At 38.4% G+C, this 20441-nt stretch overlaps 2 protein-coding genes across 3 annotated transcripts; both read right to left on the bottom strand.

Moving 5' to 3' along the window:
• Positions 1-16: 16 nt before the first annotated feature.
• Positions 17-7472, bottom strand: LOC130179797 (ubiquitin-conjugating enzyme E2 D2-like). Of its 2 annotated transcripts, XM_056392850.1 has the most exons (8): positions 6959-7472; positions 5692-5755; positions 4889-4920; positions 4597-4674; positions 4002-4107; positions 3375-3468; positions 3141-3190; positions 17-1176 (listed from the first exon to the last, which is right to left on the bottom strand). In XM_056392850.1, exons 1-7 carry the CDS (start codon positions 6980-6982, stop codon positions 3142-3144), a joined length of 447 nt encoding a protein of 148 aa, XP_056248825.1. In that variant the 5' UTR covers positions 6983-7472; the 3' UTR covers positions 17-1176; position 3141. The 2 variants fall into 2 exon arrangements, with proteins under 2 accessions (XP_056248825.1, XP_056248826.1); XM_056392851.1 differs by lacking the exon at positions 3141-3190 and having other exon boundaries at positions 6959-7455.
• A 1092-nt stretch (positions 7473-8564) lies between these two features.
• On the bottom strand, positions 8565-19548 carry zmp:0000000662 (RING finger protein 145). The gene is made up of 11 exons (XM_056392849.1): positions 19267-19548; positions 18712-18992; positions 17864-17972; positions 17039-17130; positions 16146-16387; positions 15573-15745; positions 15320-15460; positions 13337-13519; positions 13107-13254; positions 11381-11737; positions 8565-10023 (listed from the first exon to the last, which is right to left on the bottom strand). Exons 2-11 carry the CDS (start codon positions 18878-18880, stop codon positions 9103-9105), a joined length of 2535 nt encoding a protein of 844 aa, XP_056248824.1. The 5' UTR covers positions 18881-18992; positions 19267-19548; the 3' UTR covers positions 8565-9102.
• Between the last annotated feature and the right edge of the window lie 893 nt (positions 19549-20441).

Raw genomic sequence — 20441 nt, 5'->3', positions numbered from 1 at the left:
AAACATGAGTCATTCATTATGGTTTAAGTAACTTTATTGAATGGAAAACTAAAAAGAAACAGAGCCACAAGTTGATTATCAACCATTAGCTTTGCATCAATATTTTAGGGCTACAAGAAGACAGTGTTTGAGTGGGCATAAAACTAACTGCTCATCTACTGGCTTCTAAATAACAAAAAAGAAATAGGAAGCCTTTGAGGGGAACCAATTTTTTTCCAACTGTTCAGCCTTACAATCCACTTAATTTGCAGAAACATATCAGATATAATAGCCTACCTTTATTAACATGCATAAAATACAACATTGAAGTTCTTATATTTTGTTTCCTTAACATTGATATATACTGCTGTGCTTCTCTGTACACACACTTTGATAGTGGAATAAGATACACTTCTTTCCTCAGGTAATAAATTCCTATACTAATGATCAGAAGAACATACTGACATCACACCAGTCCAGGAGCCACAGGGACCAGTTTCCCTAATCGTTCAGAGAAAAGGCATCTCTCCCCCCCCCCCCATTTCAGATTTTACCACTTTCAAATAAAATGCAGACAGAATTTTGCCAATCTGAAACTTTCAAATTCAGAATTTACGGGTATGGCAAAAGACAGGCCTCTCGAGAAATGCTTCAAAAAAGACCGAGCCCACAGTGAAGTAAATATCAACCCTACAGGATCCAGCAGGTGAACCAGCAGGTGAACCAGCAGGTGAACCAGCTGGATCACCACGGGGTTGATATATTCAGCATCAGGAGACCAGTTGCATCTGATTCTACTAAGTGTGTGCAGAGTGAATTACTAACATCACCAATTTGGGGTTGAAAAACTCTTACTGGTGCATGCTAAAGCCGAGTGTTCAGAACCATGGTGATTTTCTTTTCTTTTTTATTTATTTTTTTTTATTATTATTTTAAACTCCATACAAAATGGGAGTCGAAACCTCACAGAAACTGGCACGTGTCCTAGAGAGAAAACACTATCTTCTTATGAGCGCGCAGGTGGGGAAGGAAGGGAAGGGGTAAAATGCTTTGATTAACGAAGAAATAAAGTGAAAAAAGAAAAACAGAACCCTGGAATTTTAAGTTTGAACCAGCAACAACATTTTCCACCAGCTTTCCAAACGATGCCATCACATTGCGTATTTTTGTGTCCATTCTTTTGCCATTTTGGTGTATCTGCGAAGAGACGCAAAGAGGAAGAATTAACTTAAAGAACTCAATCACACACACAAAATTTTCTCATCAACTCATAACTTGCCTCTTTTGTCAGGATTTATTATAGCACATGCACCTCTGCACACTGCTTTTTAAAAAACAAAACAACCGGGCAAGCCAAGTTAGCACCCCGACGAAATTAGTCAGAATATGCACAAAAATACACGTCATTCACACGTTTTTAACCTTAAACAGTGCAATATTTGTTCGACAAGTCAGGCATCGTATTTACACACCAATACCTCAAGTAAGGCAACTTTTTTTTTTTTTGCAACAGCAAACCTCTTCATGCTGGAGTTAGTGGCTACATCGACATGCAAAGACAATACTGCTTGTAACCTGGTTACTCAAATAAATTGATTCTGGATCAGTCCATCATATGAAACCATATTAAAAAGATTACAACACTGGCTTTGGCCGTTTTAACCTTTTAATAGCAAATACGATATTGGTTTGGTTCAGCAATTCCTTTGACTCCCGATTTATGTTTATAAAAAGGGAAGATATTTTAAATGCAAAATATATTAAAATGTACATTTCCAGTCATTATGGTGGGTAGAGCTGCAGAGATTCACTTAATAACTGATCAGCAGAAAATTAAACAGCAACTAGTTTCATAACTGATTTTTCTACCCCATTTTCTCTGGTCGCAGCTTGGCCCTGTATTTGCTTGTTTTCTCTTCTATGTAACTATAAACCAAATATCTTGGGGTTTTGGACTGTTGACTCAACAAAATGTAAATAATATTTTGTTAAATATAAACAAAATACAACAACAAGGATGGACATTTTTCACTGCTTTCTGATATTTCAGAGACTAAATTGCTAAACAAAAACAGGTCTGTAGACAAGTCAAGAATGATCATCATTAGTTGCATTAGTGGGTTTGATAACAGGAACCAGAATCTGCACCTGTTTCAAGATTTCAATCACTTTTCTTTTATATTATTTTATCACAGACTTTGTCTCCTACTTATATCCTGTTCCTCCCTCTTTTTTATGAATTCACTTTTATTTCCTGCTCCATGTTTGAGTGTCTGGTCCTGTGACCCTGAGACAAATGCTTCCATGTACCAACCTTTTCTTAAACTTAAATGCCAAGAACACCAATATTGTTTCCTTCTGGCTATGTTTTCTTTTGTTTATGGATTTTATTATTAAATGTTAAAACCCCGCCTTTACCTGGCAATGCTGCTGCCAGCACATACTGTTTAAAGACGCTATGTTGAATAATACTGTGACACCTGACGGTTCATTATCTGCCCCTAAAGAACAACCTTTTCATACCAGAAACCCGCTTCACATTATCCTTACTGTTTGTCTCTAGGCTAGTGTCAGACATCATAGCTCATGAATGCCGTTCTTTTTGGCAGCCAACTGTTGGCGTGTCCTCCAATGCAAGAACATTTTTCACAATGGTCCCTGCTGACACTGCTTCACCATGCAACAATAACAACTGAAAAATAAAAAGGCAACCCATCATTAACTGTGATGATCACCTATCTCAAGCAAATCTAAGGTCTCTGCATGTTGATTTTCCAATCAAACTTACTTTTAATCTTATGTATGTGATGGAAAATGGTCAGCAAAAATTGAAGTTAAATGTAAGATGTGGTCTTATAAGTTCTGTTACAGGACTTGTGATTACTGCTATTGGATCTTCATTTGTCTGGCCTGTATTAGTGGTAACCCACAGCTGTCAAGAGACCATTTTATCTGTGGGTCGCCAGAAATATTATGTTAACGTGTTTATTTACAGCAACCAGCCGGAGATTAGTATAATCACAGTCAAATCCCACACTGCAGTCGTATACTTCACAACAGAGATCCAGGCCTCTGCTTATGTCAGTGAGACAGGAGCATCACAACACAACCAATCACTCCCATTGCACTACCCAAGATGCAGCACGGCCTCTTGGCCTTACCCTAAAGCATGGCATACTTCGCTGTCCACTCCTGAGCTAGTTTATTGTACCTGACAGAGTGAAACTAGGTTAAATACTAGACTCAGGCGATTAACTTTGCCTATTAAAGTTGTATTTATTGTGAACAGCGCAGCATTAAATATGTACTAGAAGGCTGTTCTTCCTTTTGGGATACAGAATTGGTTATTTCACATGTTAGAGAATAGTTTGACACACTTATATAAATATACTTACTTCTGACTATCTGTTTTGTAGATTCGTGCGATCTCTGGCACTAGTGGGTCATCAGGGTTTGGGTCACATAGGAGTGAGCAAATGGAGAGAAGAACTAGAAGAAACAATACAGACAAAAAAACCCATTAAACCATTTTTTAAAATCAGCTAATACAAGTAGTTTGTCTGTTTTACACAATTTGTCAAACTCTACACAAATTAAATTAACCTTATTCCAAGCTAGCGCAATATCTTAAAGAAACAATCACGGTTGCTATGAACAAATGACTGATAATTGTGCATATTCTTAAATGTAAGTACAAAATTTTAAAACAGATGACATCTTTTTGCAAAATTTGTGCGAATCAAGTTAAATTGTATTACTTGCAGTGTCAAAAATAAACATTACACACCTGCCAAAAACCATTTGTGGCAAAAAAGAAAATTACAAATTTAAATGCTCTGGCCACTTTTAAATACCTTTGTGTATAGAATCAGGTTCTGTTGATTTGGCAGTAAAACAAAATTTAATGGAAGATTATTTTGAAGCTTTTGGTGTTACCAGCCAGTGGGGCGGGTCATCCTACACTCTACCAACTGATAATTGATAAGGTTGTTGTCATGGTGACCTTTCATGCTTATCCATACCTTTAGAAATAGTAAGTGCAGGAGACCACTGTGATCTGAGAATATCCAGACAGATACTGCCGTTACTGTTAATATTTGGGTGGTAAATTCTTGTTGTAAATGCAACCTGAAAAGAAAAAGAAAAACACAAAAAACATAGCAGTGAGGACAAGTAAGATAATGCTGAGTCAACCCATGTCACCAGGTGTTACGCAATTTAAATTCCTCAACACAAGGCAGTGACGTTTCATGCCCATGATTAGTATCTTCTGGAATGACAGATATTGCTTCATGGGTGTTGTGAAGCTGACAAAATATTTTCAATATGCCAAACTGCTGAACTCGGTTTCATTAACAGGAAATATCTGCTGTCACTTTGACGCACTCAGAAAAAAGAAATTAAAGTTGCTCGGCATTTTAAAAAAAAAAAAAAGTACATTGTTTGACCCCAGTTCCTGGCACTGTATACACTGGGCAGTATGCTAATGCTGCAAACAAGACTTGAGTCTGCTTCATGACAGATACTGCAGGTCGCTTGACAGATGAATGACAGCGTACCTTTAATTACCATAATGTATCAAAACAAGAGAAAGGGTAAACCTCGTTTCAGTCTTACCTTGGGTGGTTTGAAGGGGTAGTCTGTTGGAAAATGAATTGTCAAGAAGAAAACACCTCCCTGATATGGACTGTCACTCTGGAGAGGAAAAAAAAAAAAAGAAGAACGGGGGAAAAGAACATTTACATATTTCAGAAAGAGTGATCTAAACATGCCGTCCACAGCTTCAAGTCAAATTTTAACCTTTATCTCATGAATACATTTGGATCAGCCAGGAACGTGGCCTCAGTGATAAATTTCCACTTGTTGTTTAGAAATAAAGAAACAGTTATGTCATAAAGTATCTACTTACAGGTCCCATGATTGTGGCTTGCCAGTGAAACACTGCGGAGAACAGAAAGTAAATGTTAGGAGACAAAGAAAGGTCACAGGTATCTGATCTGACAGGAACTAGGCTTCTAAATTGTCTTTGTAGCTTCCCAGTAACACCATTTCCCTTTGTATATCTTTATCAATACTTTTTTTTTATGGCCATGATACCTTTGAATAGGTTTTACTATAGTGCTTATCAGCAGGGTGGAGGTATTCAAGAATATGATCACCAATTCTCAGCACGTGAGCTACATCCACCTGTGAGTTTAGAGTTCATATAAAGAACGAGTGTAACTTCTCTTAAATTCAAATTTTCTGAGCCTGTCAATCAGTCTATCCTTGTGTAAATGTAGGTTGTTCAGTCTTTATTTTGACCTGAAACGTTTAGCCGTTTACTGCACCTCCACATGATGAATCATATTTTAGAAGACAGACCTGCCAAACTATAATGCTGACACTGCAAAACTTTTAGAGCTTCCATATTTCGTCCATTAATCACAAACTTAATCCACAACTTTTTTTGTAGAACTACTGATCATTTTGTCATTTTTCAAGCAAAACTCCAAACATATGCTGTGATCTAGCTTCTCAAGTGTGAAGATTTTATCTTTTTTTTAAGCCATGAATGATAGTTAACTAATATCTTTGATGAAGGACATTGGTAACAGGCAACTTTTCACCATTTCTTGCACTTCAAAGACAGAACGATTAAAAAAAAAAAAAAATAAGTCAGCAGATTAACTGATGCAGCCCTAAACTTTTGACCAGCCTTGGGACACTTACTGTCATCACCCACTGGGCCGGCTGAGCACTGTGCTGGAGGGTCACGAGCCAGATCGTTAAGCTCCTGTAATGAAAAGAGGTTTAGAACAATAACCAATTAGATCACAGTAATCTTAAAGAGACACAATAATGGAGGAGACAAGATCTGAAAATCAACATACAAGAATGAGTCGCACTTTTACATAACATAAAGGTAGACCAGGGAAGGGAGATGCTACATGACGGTAGCGTGCTTCATTTATTTCACAACAGCCAAGGTGTTATCTCCTTCATGTTCAACTCTGCACCAGCTCAGGGGCAGGTGGGGGGGCCGCCTTGTTATCGTCTCTACAGTTAACAGCAAGATGAGACCTAAGCATATATATATATATATTTATTACACACACACACACAAACACACACCCTCTGTTATTTTTAGGTCTACAGCTATTTTAGAGAGTGAAGTGGAGGCCATTGCCCCACCCTGGCCTTCTGACATACACCGTTTCACAAGTAAGTTTATGGATTTCCCTGGAAGAAGATTCTAGTCAAGAGCAGAGTGAGGAAATAAAAAGTCACGGTGTGAACACTTCAGAAGTGTTGCTCTACTTTGTCCTACTGTTGCCTGTTTCCTCCATTTAAAACTATCAGAACACACACACACACCCTGTGATGTGCACGGACTCAGAACAAATACGACCAAATACCAAGGAAATGTATCATGAACACAAGCTCTGACTGCTAACACGGATTCAGTGAGTGATATGAGTCATGGGTTCTGGTAACGCCGAGCATCGACGCTTTTATAAAAAGAAAAATATATATATGTTTGGCCGGTTGGTGAAGACACACGACACAGATGTGAAGCTCCAGTAAAAAAGGAGCTCAGTGTCGTAACCACACCGCATTCAAATATACGTGTGTTTATGTAAACGGTACAGTGTTGGGCAATTCGTGCGGCCTCTTTCTGTCGTCAATCCACCTCGACACACACACACACACACACACACTGAACCTGTAAACGAAACTGCTAACGTTAGCTAAGCTAGCTGAATGGTGCCGGAGCCGGTGCCAACAGTAAGAAAAAAAAAAGAAAAAAAAAGAAGAAAACACAATTCACCTAACCCGTAATCACACAAAAATGATTACACAGCCCAAGAGCCACAAACTTAAAACACTTCCCCGAACAGGTTTCACCGCCATGTTTCACAGGATACAGTATCAAGAGCAGCGCTAGCTACATTGTGGGAGGCTAGCGCGGCGAGCTAACATTTGACGTTTATCTTACCTTGTGGATCCTTTTCAGAGCCATCCTCTCTCGGTGTTCTGCTCTTCAATTTGACGGTTTTCCGATCCAAGCGGTGAGAGGCAACCTTGATATGCCAGGATGATTCGCTACCCGTTAAATAACCGACGCTAGGTCAACTCGACGGCCTTTCTTCTCGAGTTAGCGTAGTTAGCCGACTGGCGAGCTAAAACTACGTATGCGCGGAGTTGTAACAAAGCTAGCGGGCGGTCCGATCCACCGAGCGACAGATGTTACACCGTCCTTCGATTAAACCTCGCTTCTTCTCCGTAGTTTGAACGTCTTATTTATATCTGGACTAAAGTATCCCCAGCTTGAGGCTGAATAAGCGCGTTTGCCAGGTGAAGTAACCCCGGGCAACAAAGCTCCTGTTCCGTATGTCTCCCGTCGATGCCGTTAGCCAACTAGCGGCTGTCTACATGTATGTGAGGCTTTATGGTGGAGGCGGCGCAGCGGCTGCGGAGTGACGGGGCGGATGTGATGGCAGATTGGTTACAAGCCTGCAGGAAAATAAAAAACACAACATGCTTGACAGACCAGCCAGGACATGTCAGCATTTAATTGTTAACGCCCTGGATTTTTTTTTTTTTTTTTTTACCTAAATTATTCATATTAAAATGATCAAGTTGGTTACGTCAGCATGTACGCGAGTAGAAGTACAAATGTATGTCTGTGTGGATATGAATGTTTTGTATATATTTCTTTACTTTTTAAAATAGATATATTTAAAATATTATGTTTTTTTTTTTTAATTAATTTTAACCTAGTTTCTAGTATATTTAAGTTAGATACAATAACAGATGACATCAGGATAGAGAGACAGCAAACTAAGAATTTCATAATCTATTAATGCCACAGTTATTCTCTTAAATTGATCGTTTTTGTCTAAAAACTTTCACCAGGATTCCCCACATGCTAAAGTTACTTTTTAAAATGTTTTGTTTTATCTTTTGTTTTGATTAACAGTTAAAAACCAAAAGATATTCAGTTTATTTTGTGTGACATAAGATCTCTGGCCACAATTAATTGACTAATTCTTGCAGCTTTTATTATTTTTGTGCTGTTTTGTATGTAACATATGTATGCCAGTTTTTGTCCCACCTATAAGGACAGGCCATTAGCTTAGGTTATTCATTAATGTGGCATTGGTTCATGGTATATACCGCACCTGTCCTTATACATATAAACTTTAACTGACTCGTTTAGTTTTAATTAAATAACTACACAGAAAAAACCTTGAGTCATGTAACATCCCAGCAGAGAAATAACATAAAAAAGGAGAAAATCCTCTGATTAATCAACAAGACAAATTTTTAAAAAGATGATTTGAAAAGAGTTGTTTTGAGAAACTTTAACACATACAAGAGAAATACTATTTAGAGCATTTGTGATGATTATGATACTTTACTGTAGATGATTATGAAATTATACAGTGTTGTAGAATTCTTTTATTTAGTTTATTTATACTATTATCTACAAATCAACATATCAGCCAACAGTTTCTTCTGGATTGTCATAGCTGAACACTACAATAGTACTGTTCTGTTCAGACTTCACAAATCTGACACACAATGTCAGCCTCACTGTGCACCAGTCATCATTTTATTAATATAGAGTCCACAGTAAAAAAAAAAAGAAAAAAGAAATTAAGTTAATACTCTGAGACAGACAGAGAGGCTCTGCAGTACAAAAGTTTGATTCTGCTGCTGAAACACACATAAATGCTGAACATAAAAACTAGAAGGATACAGGAAAGGTAATGAAATGAAAGTAAATCAAACGCCGTTCGATTTCTCTAAGTAAACATTTGTACTTGTAACCTGCAAGAATTTGGTAAATATTGACGCAAGGTAATTGCCTTGTAGTTACACGTGATTTCTATGAAGGATAATCTGTTTTACAATTTTTATTTTTTTTACAGTTGTACAATAAGGGTGTCACTTTAACCCAAGACAATTTACTCTCCATAATCAATCCAGTTGCTAAACTGAATCACATTCAATACACTGTCTGGTAAAAGATAACATTTTTTTTCTATTGGTTCACAGAGAGAAGGCAAATGTGTTAAATTCTCCATTATGGAGGGGTCACCCTTTTTCATCCTTCAAGGCACTGATGCAGGGCAGTCAGTCACTGTTGTCTGTGCTTATGCAAGAGAAGGGGGCGTCCACAGCGGAGGACAGCCGGGACGACTGTGGGACAGGTTCCAGGTCCAAGTCTGAATATGTATTATTACGTTTATGACTTTGAGGATCCTCAATGCAGTCTAATACTTCTGAGTTTTCATTACATGATTCGACAAATGTTTGGCTACAGACACGGCCTGCACCACGTGAGACAGCCTCAGGAGTTTGATCAGCATTGTTTGATTCTGGCGAATCAAAGCTGTTCCATGATTTATGCTTCCCATCACAGCTGTCATGTTCGCCGTTGTTGTTCTGTGGCACTCTAAGACAGAAAGTAGCACCGTCTTCAAGTCCCGCTCCTTCAGAGTCGGATTGGTCCTTCATTGTATTCACATTATTAGGCGTGGATGGCGGTAATGAGTCGTTACCACTTTCCTCACCTGGGTTGTGCATATTAGGAGAAGTTTTTCCCAGCAGCACAGGGGAACTAGAAATGGCCCCTGAAGAGCAGCTTGACGCCGGGTGGACAAATCCAACAAAGTCTCCACTGGAGCTGAAACGAAGACCCTGAGCGGCCTTCGTGTGAAGTTCATCTGGCTGGTCTCCATCATCTGTCCCACAAGCTCCATCCTCAGAGCTTTCCCGCTCCTTCTCCTGCTCGCTGGGATCGGGAGTCACATCGTCGATCTGCGTCTCTTGGTGTGCACCATTGTCCTGGATTTGATTCCCCTCCTGTGCGGCCGGATCTGGTCCTGCGTATCTCTCTGCTGGAGCGTCACCCGAAGCCTCGCTGTGACCTTGTGGGGCGGGTCTGACTGTTTGGTGGCACATGGGGCAGGTGTCCTGCACATACAGCCACTTGCGGAGGCAGTTGCCATGGAAGAAATGTCTACAGGAGGTGATCACAGCAGAGCTCATTTCCTGTGGAAAGAGACATTATTTGACTTGATCAGTATTTGGTTTCGTGTTGAACACTGTAACAAGCACCTGCACCTTGTCGTCACTGTTTATTACCTGAAACATTAATGCTGTGGAAGCAGTAGTACAAGAAGTAAGAATATATCTATTATTTATTTAGCCCAGAATCACATCCAGAAATATTCTAGAAGAACAGCTGCTCCTTATGCCAAGCAAAAAATAAATAAATAAAAATCTATAATGAGGATTAAGTATGTATTTAATGAAGGCTCTTTAAGGCTGTTAAATACCTTCTATGTCCGGCAGATACCCTGTATATTACTATTTTATTTAGCATTGCATTATATAACACACATTACATTATAATAATATTATTACTGTATTGTGTGTTTATATTATATGTACTGCATTATACCCGTCATTATTAACCTTTATCATATTACTACATATATCATGATTGTACTTTTCATTCATACATAAATTACATATTATATAGTTCAAACATTGTGGCTGCCATATGTTCACTATTTTACTTTACAAATATTTACACAAATCACATGTGTACACATTAGATATTATAATATATGTATTATGAATTAATCTCTCTTTTTTTTTTTTTATCCATATCAGTCATTGAGTTTTTTAATCTGTTTTCTTGCCTCTCATCTTGTCTCTGTGCTGCTGTAACGTGAATCACTGAACTCTTATTCTAAAGCTCTTTAACCAGTTTGTTATATTATCAAAATTTTCTGTAGCTGCTTCCTTGACAACAAACTAATCATCGTCGTTAAGGAAAAGGAAGAGACAATTTTTAGCTTCAACAGAAACTATGGCTGAGGGCCAAAGATTCATACCTGACCAGTAAAAGGAGAGGTGTGGCTAAACTGGAAAAGCAGGAACAACATGTTTTATAAGTATTACATATATGCAGTAGTGTCTGTCATGTGTCTGCCACGTGCACGCAGAGCTGGGTAATACCATGTATCACTATATTTTTAATTATATACCTGGCTGCTGATATTGTACGTGTGATTATTGGTGTTTTCACAGTGATTGGATTTTTTTGTATAATAATCATTATATAATAATAATAATAATAATAATAATATAATAATAATAATCATAATAATCATCATCAATGTTATTCGTTTGCTTTCAGGATTTACTTTTTATTCTCTGTGATACTGTTAAAACTGTTCTTTGTTTTTGAAAAGTTCTATATGATTAAAATAATTATTTTAACAAAGCAGTTTTTCATTAATTGTGTAATTATAATGATTTTTTATATTTTGTAAACTATTCCCAGCTTTGGATTCAGTCCACAAGCGTCCAGTGCCGTGCCCACGAGAGAGTGACTGACCTGGAAGCAGATGGAGCAGACGTCGTTGTGCTGCTGCAGCTGCTGAGCCGTGGCTTTGGGGAGCGAGTTGATCTTCTTAGCTGCTTCCTGTCTGAGCAGGAAGCTCCTCCAGCCGGACTGACCTCTGAGCCAAACGTTGAAGTAAGAGTGGATGATAATGACGGAGGCGCCCATCCAGCTCCACTCCCCGAACAGCGACTCCCAGGTGCCGTAAGCCACCACGCAGAGCGCCACCACGAACTCCAGCACCCTGCTGACGGCGTTCACCCAGTAGATCACTTCATCCAGACTCTCAATCGGGTCGCTGCGAAACAGCTCCACCATGAAGAGGGAGTAGATCAGCATTGTGCCTGTAACCTGGAAAATATGACAAACAACTTCATTTTTAAACAATATTCCTATTAAATTTTTGCCTTGTGCATAAAAATAAATACAAAAAAACTGCTGATGCTGTTAATCAAAGCACAGACGCTAAATCAGAAAACATTTTCTGACCCTCAATAAATCCTGATACAACATATTTGAATTGGTTTAAGTGCCTTATTTTTTAGAGAGGCAGCTCCCAGGTATGAATGTGTGTAACTGTGAACGTGATCAGGAAATAATATTTCATCAAACTGCACATAAATAGTGACATACACCGACGCTCATTCCTCTCATCGTCTATCAAATCCACACACTCACACAAAAGCCTTAAACCTTTTCAGACATCCTGTTTCCCCTCTGGAAGTTAATAGCATCTGCCCGGCCCATTGTTTGATACATGGTCAGTTGGTCTTTGTCCAAAACACTGCAATGAATCTTTTGGCTTGTAGAAGACAAAGAGTTATTATTCTTTGTTCTCCTTTAATAAGGTTATGATGTTGTGAGAACAAAAACCCAGGATCCACTGGAACGCCTTTTTAAAAGCTCTTCTCTGTGTCTCTTTCCTCTTCCCAAAAGAGTTTCATCTTCCTGCACACAATGAAACAATGCCCCTTCACCTCCGTCAGTCCTCCAGTGTTATATCCGTTTCAAGGTCTTCCCTCCATATATTTATTTACTATCAGATAAACATCTTTATTACTTACGTCCCAATTGTTTGTACTTGAAAATATTGTGTTGAGACTGACCTGAAAATAAACAAGTCATTTTTTTTCCCCCCAATAAGAAAGTTTTGATGAGTTGTTCTATTGTTTTACATGTCAATTTAAATTGTTCTTATTTTGTATATGTATGGTTTAGGGGTAATTATATTGTTGGACGTTAATGTTGTAACTAATATTGTAATGTTGGACCCCAAGAAAAGTATTTCTGTGTGTAGAAAAATGAGACAGTATTGGTGTGTGAGGTGCACTGCATCTGTTTCAGTGTAATATTTAATACGACCACTGGGGGGCAACTACAGTCAGGAATACTGCAACTCTACACAGAGTAGCTCTGATTATTCAATTATCAAAGTCATTTCTGATTCATTTTCTGTTGATCTACGAATCAATTAATCTGTCAAATGTTCAAATTGATGTCAAAATAGAAAATGCCAATGATTTAAAATATAAAGCATGTAAATGAATATCAGTTTCTCATAACTCAGTTATTTTATTTTAACCATGTTTTAATTTAATTCCATATTTATTTAGTCAGTCACTTAATTTTTCAGATTTTAAATCTAAGAATAAATTAAGAGTAATCCGGCTTCCTTTCTTCCACATTTCACATGACGGACGCACAAAGTCCCTCCTCCTACCTGAAGGGAAGTCAGCATGCAACTGGAAACCAGTATAAGGAGCCAGAAGTCCATGTGGAAGAACTGGGAGATTTTATAAGCCATGAACACTGGGAAAACCAGCAGGAGCAGACACATGCTGAGGCCACGGAAGTGTTTCCACAGACTCCTAAACGTTCAGAGGAAACAGAAGTGAGCGTTTTACTTCCACCAAAATAAAATAAAACAAAACTCCCTCTTGTTGTCGTTACCTGTTGCGGGATGCACCCAAAGCTAGAATGATTGGATCTGTGATTTCGATCATTGACTGCAGCGTGGAAGTGACCACGATGAAGAGGATGATGCTGAGGAGGAAGGTGCGCTGCAGCGCCTGCATATCTAACAGACCCGTCTGGAGGGCGAGCAGGAGCAGAGTGACGCCCTCAGTCACGCCTCTGAGGAAGAAGATAAAGAACTGAGGTTAAGTCTTAACAGAGCAGCACCTTCACTTCAGGCGCAGATGGTCATCTCAGCAAGACGACACAAGAAGAAATAACACACCACTACAAGCAAAACTCTCTACATCCGAGTCAATGAACACTCTCCATTATTTTATCTATTTTTTTATTTTCTTGTTATTATTATTTATTATTCTATGTTTATATGTCTGCATATTTCTCTCTTTGTAACTGAATACAAATAATGTTTCTCTGTCCAGATCTCTTATAATCAAAATGTTTATCTGGACAGAATTAAAATAACAATCACTTCTACTGCATTTCCTGCTTTCCTTTGTCTAACGTGATACGAAACTGAATATTGTTGAGTTTTGGTTTTTGTTTGACTTTAGATAAAACAAACTCTTCGATTTTGGAAATTGTGCAGGACATTTTTTTTTTTAACAATTTAATGATATTTTTAAAACCAAACAATTAATTGATGAATCATTAAAATAATCAGCAGTAATGAAAACTAAAGACCATCTTGGGATCTCACCAGCCACAACACCCGACAACATGCTGACGTTCTGACCCATGAGACTCAGTGGTTATTAGATGACTACTAATGGGTCGGACCACACCCAGCCTTTATTTTCATCTCAATTACACACCTGTGAAGTTTCATGTCTGTATCTTGCACGTCACTATCGTGGTCACAAGGTCTGTCCACAGACGTATAAACACTTGCCAAAATACTTAAAATAACTGCCAAAGTACACACACACACACACACACACACACACACACACACACACACCCACACCCACACACCCACACACACCCACACACACACACACACACACACACACACACACACACACACACACACACACACACACACACACACACACACACACACACACACACACACACACAAACCTGCCCAACAGCACAGTTATGAGTAATTTCTCTTTGGAAATCACCTAGAGGTTCCCGACCTCTGGGCCGGGGCCCACTGGTGGACAGCGGAGGTATTGCAAGTGGGCCGACAGATCATTTGCAGAACAGCACAATTTTGGTGAAAAGATGTACACAAAAAAAAAATATGTTCCTATAAATAATGTTAAATTAAATGTTTTAAATGGAATGATTTTTAAAAACATTGATAATACTTTATTGATCATCGTATCAGAATGGATAGCTGGTTAGCAACAGGAAGGATTAAAAGGAAATAGATGGTGAATCGACAAGTGATCAAACAAAAGAAAGGTTGAGCTTTCAGTTCAGTCCTGAATGTTTCATCGTTTTCAGTCAAATAAAAAGTGCTGAGGACGTATTATTTGGCCTCTATGTTGTTATGATGTTGAATATTATGGACCAACATTTTTGGGAGATTTCCATGAGTGATATACATCCTCTGGATATGAAGATATAAGTTTATATATAAGTTTATAACAGACGAAATACTCATAGTAAAATGTGTTTATTTACATATATTAAAAAATATCCATATGATGAATGTGTATAGTGTAAGATGTTGCATTTATAAAAAAAATAAAGTTCATTAAAACAACATACATATAAAAATTCCTTTTATCTCATTCATTTTAAACCTGTCTGTTTTCCCATTCTGGGAAAGTCGTCTCGGACTCCACTTTGGTCTCTACTGTTTATAATATCAACATATATTGACAGACTTTGGGATGGATATATATTTATGTAACACATGTCTCCAATATAAACATACATATATAAACACACGTGGCCAAAAAGTGACAGTATAATGATGACAGTATAAAAGTGAGAACATCTCACCTGTGCATGACATTCTCATTCTGAACAGCTGCGTAACCTCCCAGGTAGAACTTGCATAGGTTGAGCAGCCCGAGAGCCAGATAGGACACCACGAAGGTCAGACCCAGAAGAGAGTACGGTGTGGCACAACATTCAGAAACACTGCAAATAAATCAGCTTATTAAAAAAACAAAAAAAAAAAAACAACATGTGTAATTTATGGTACAAACACACACGAAGGAATAACTGTAAAATCCACATCATCGCATCACACCTTGTGAGCAGGAACAACATGATTCCCTGATGGGCCGCCGAGGTGCCAGACATGGCGTCTGAGCAGAGCTGGACGACGAACAGAACAAACCAGAAGACACTGAAGAGCAGTGGGACGGCAAACTGGTTCCACAGAGAGATTCCCACAGCCAGAAGTCTGTACAGTTCGATCACCTGAAAGGACAGGAGAGTGTGAAAACAGGACACACAGTGCACTCAACCATTAACGACAGAGACATGTGAGGATATTGAGGATTTTCAAGTGATATAATAAACATAAAACTACAGAAAACAAACCTGCATGAAATCTAGCTTTGGTTTATTGATGATACCTTCACTTAAACTCATTTTAAACCTGCAGATACTTCCACAAGTCTTGTAAGAGGAGAGGGAATATTTCTAAACAAGTAAAAAGGTCAAATAAAATGAAGAAGAAAACAAATGAACAATCCTAATTAATGCTACACAATAGTCAAAATACAGCTTGCATAAAAGCTTAAGCTTTAAATCATTCACAACCTCTTCAGACAAAACACACTGCAGTGTGAAAATAAGGATTTCAGAATAAGAGTACCTCCACCTGAAGCAGCTCGGAATAGGCAGCCCTCGCGAGACGATATGGCACGAACAGATTTGAGAGGAGGAACATGGCGATCCCCGAGCCGGTCAGTCCCATGGAGAAAGTGTTGACGGTTAGCAGCGTGGCGTGAGGAGCAGCGCAGAGTCTGGCCAGCAGGGGGAGCATGTGAGCGGAGAACAACCACACCTTTCTGGTCTTCATCAGGAAGGCACACAGCGTGCTGAGAATAATCTGACCTGAGCAGGAAATAAAATGACCACAGCTGTAGAGCTTCGCATGTTTACCACCCGAGCCAGATGTTGTGATCCCAGACACAGATTGTATTAACATGATATCAGCTATCATATATATTAGGTGACAGTTTTTGACTACATTTATGTGAAATTATATATTTCAGCATCACAAACATGGCTCTATTTCACAGTCTTTGTCAAATACAGCATTTATCTGGATTCTTAAAGGCGATTTCCTATATTTTTTATTTCTGTCAACAAATCCAATGAATAAAACAACAATAAATGCATCACGTCCTGGATTCAGAACGTCGCCAGCTCGGTCCTTTAACGTCTTCACCCTCACTAACCTCAGAAGTAGGGAAGTGAGTACAAACTAAAATTGGGGTAATGGGTATAAAATGACGCAGAGAGTCTTGTGTTTGAATATTTCTCTCAGAAACATGATATAGTTATAAGACCTGAACAAGCTAAAACAGAATATCTATTACTGGATCATTTTTCCATCCCTAAAGTTCAGACAGGGGCAGATCTTTGAGATAAGGAACTAGATTATCTTATTTATAGTTACACTCTATGAAATGCAAACTTCATGGGACTATCTAAAAATTGGCAAACAAAAATAATATATGAATATAAACCTAAATGACTCACTCGTCATTGCAGAGACAAATCTGTTGAAGGACAGAGAGTCGAGATACACTGCTCCTTCATATCCATAATGCAGCTCTTCACGAACATAATCCCTGTAAAACAAACAGAAAAAAAAAGTTTTTTAAGAATAAATGTTCACTGTATATTGTTTATTTTAGGAAACACATGTCATCCTAATAACAAACAGCAATGCAGAGCTGCCTGACGTCTGATCTTGTGCTGCAATTTGCTAATGTTTGTTTGTTTGTTTGTTTTTGGGAGTTACTACGCAGCTGTTATTCAGACCGTATATTTGATAGGAGGGCAAATGCAGGAACCAGCATGAAATATATTTAATGAAATGAATAATTAAATAGATTATATGCTGAGCTAATTTGAGAAAACGCATAAATTAGTGGATTGTGTAATAAAAGAGTTGATGCACAATCATTTGAGAGAAAAATATAATCCTGAGGTGACAAATTATGGGAATATCTCTTCTTTTTTTGCATTTTTAACTAATAAAATTTGTTTATTTCTTGTTTCGAAGAGTTTATTTATTAATTTAGGTCAGGTTTGGTCTTCTTTATGGTATCAAGCCTTAAGCGTTCTCCCACATTGTTCTCAGGTTACAAGACAAATTTACAAGATGGTGAGCAGGAAACAACAGTGTCCTCAACAAGAGGAACAGCGCCTCTTAAAATAAATCCTCAGGCTGAAGTCTTCTAGGTAAACAGAGAGAAGCACTGTGATTACAATCAGGCTTTGTCAGGAAGAATAATGATCCTGGTGCAATAAGAGCAGAAAGTATAGTAGTAGTAGAATAGTAGTAGGATGATATCTCACTTCGAAATCTGATGCCCCATGTAGAGGAGGAGGGCAGCGAGGATATGGAGGTAGAGCGTCACAATGTGTCTCAATGGCAAAACCAACACCACCACGTTTATCAGATGACCTGGAGGAAAAGGAGAAAACTCGTGTTATGGTTTCTGTGTTTCCTGAAGCCAAGAATAAAAAAAGATGCACACAAGGTAGATTCACATCCATCCCTTGTCACCACACGATCTGCTGTATTTAGCAGTTTTGAAACAGCTATAATAAATTATTGCAATGCTGACTTTTCTTATCAGGCGCTTTGCAAGAGCATCTCACATATAAAGTTTCTCTTTTATAGTTCAACTGTTACTGGAGTGTTGACCCTTCTTTCATGCAGCCTGGAAGAAGGTGAAGTTGTGTAAGAAATCTCTGCAGACATTTGACATTTTAGAGTCAGTATTCAACTTTTTAAGCTGAGGATCAAGCGAGAGCTGAAGGTGACAGATGTTCAGGGGTAAAGGACAATGGATTTTGTTTTTGATTTTCATGTCTATCTGTCCAGTTACTTCTGAACCCCTAAACTTGGGGCTATAAAGTGTGTGTGAAAATAGCTTTATCTCCCACACAGCTCTCTCACTATTGATGTAAACCTACTCAGGCTTGAATGTAGTGTCAGGTATCTTATTTCAAAGTGAATGCGCTGAAGCACTGAGGAACTAAAAGTGTGACTGTATACTTCATTATTGCACATTTTCTTTCTGTTCACTTTGTAATACAGACTTAATTCAATTTTAATTTAAGCGTAGTTCACCTCATTTTTGATCTTTTTTTTTTTACCTACAGCTGCTGAAAGTCAGTTATCTTATTAGGTCACTTACCAAGGTAGTACATGTTCCAGATGACATATTTGTATTTGAAGAGCATGTCTTCATTTTTGGCCTTGAGATGCTCTGTTAAACCTTCAATGTCACATTTATAGAGCAGGTCCAGCACCAGTATGCTCGGCACCCTGAGGGCAACGTTGGCCACCTCTTCCAGGCGAGGCATCTTGATTAAAACCAACTTTAGCAGAGAGCTCCTGGTCACATGCTGTTGGCTACACGTACGGGACACAGGTTTCCAGCAGTTTCACTACTATTCTAGCTCGTCTTCTTGTCATCTGAAACACACACACACACACACACACACACACACACACACACACACACACACACACACACACACACACAACAATTTAGGCTTCTCAGATTGCACCACAGCACTCCTGAATGAGCAACCAGGCCGTTATTTAGCTGTGAATTCCCGCTTTAGAGTCACATTTCAGCCACTAATCACAGCTGGAGAAGCACGTGAGGTAGATTCTGTAATAACGTATCACGATGACAAAGCTTTTTAATTATATATTGTGTGTAAAGTGACATAGTTTCACTTACTTCGCACGGTGACAGACATCACAGCCGAAAAACCATTTGCTAGCTAGCTGCTGCTGCTGCTGCTGCTGGTGGTTAGCTTCTACAGCGAGCGGCAGCATGTTTTCATGGCACGGCACGGCTCGCTAAACATTTAAGTTCTTCTTAACTTCCGGTCGTCAAAGACAGTCTGAATTAGCCGCCATGGGGAAAAAAAAGAAATCAAAAAACTAAAATTAAACGAAAGGAGGATGAGTAAAGACACTTTAAACGCAATGTTGTGATTCCGCTCGGTTGCGTGGCCATTTCCCGTATCACGTCATATCGAAATGAGCCAATCGGGTTCAGGTATTCTCGATTTCAAAATAAAAGTACTCGTTATAATAATATGAAAAGTAAATTAAAAAAATAAATTATTATTAATAATAATATAAATCATTAATAATAATTCTGGGGTCATAAGATGACTAAATGTATAAAAAAGAAAGAAAATAGGTTTCTGTTACACAGGATTATGTTCATTATCATTTTCTCTAGTTGTACTTTCTATGTTAGAAATTTATATTTTGACCTCTTCAGGTCTTTTGGAGGTCTCAAATTGGGCAAACATGTTTCTATAAACAATTAATTTTCTTGTATTTCTTGTGATTTGATATTGTATGGCTGAGGGTGAGGGAAAAATAAAGCACAATTTAAATGCTGCATCCTTAAATGTCACATCAGAGAAAGCAGATGCACTGTATCTGATGACGCCCAGAAGTGCGCGGGTGATAGTCAAAAGGAAAAAAGAACGTTTAACAGAAAAAGGGTTTCAGAAGGCCTTTGACATATCTGCATGTGCATTAAAATGTCATGTTATCACCCATCTGTGGTCAGAGTTTCACTGTTTTCACTTGCTTTCAGTCTGACACAAACAGAGTATCATCCTGTCTACCCAAACAAATAAATCATAGTCTCTCTCTCATGATAGACTTATGTCTCAGGGTAATGTTGTTTGGCTTCAACGCACACTGCTATCATTGCAATTTTTTCAAAGACAGAGATGACTAGCACCAAACGGAAAAGCACATTTCCTGATCGTGTGGGTGAGCACAGTTGTCTGGCCCTCTGCGTTTCATCTGCATATAAGAAGGAAGCTGCTTCTCATGTATAGTTTATATTTGATGCCATTAGGAGATCATCACCAAAAGTTTATACGT

This window comes from Seriola aureovittata, chromosome 13 (genome assembly GCF_021018895.1).
Source record: "Seriola aureovittata isolate HTS-2021-v1 ecotype China chromosome 13, ASM2101889v1, whole genome shotgun sequence".
In the NCBI taxonomy this organism is placed as follows: domain Eukaryota; kingdom Metazoa; phylum Chordata; class Actinopteri; order Carangiformes; family Carangidae; genus Seriola; species Seriola aureovittata.
Note: the sequence above shows the minus strand (reverse complement) of the source record. Positions and strands in the feature narration are given on the sequence as shown.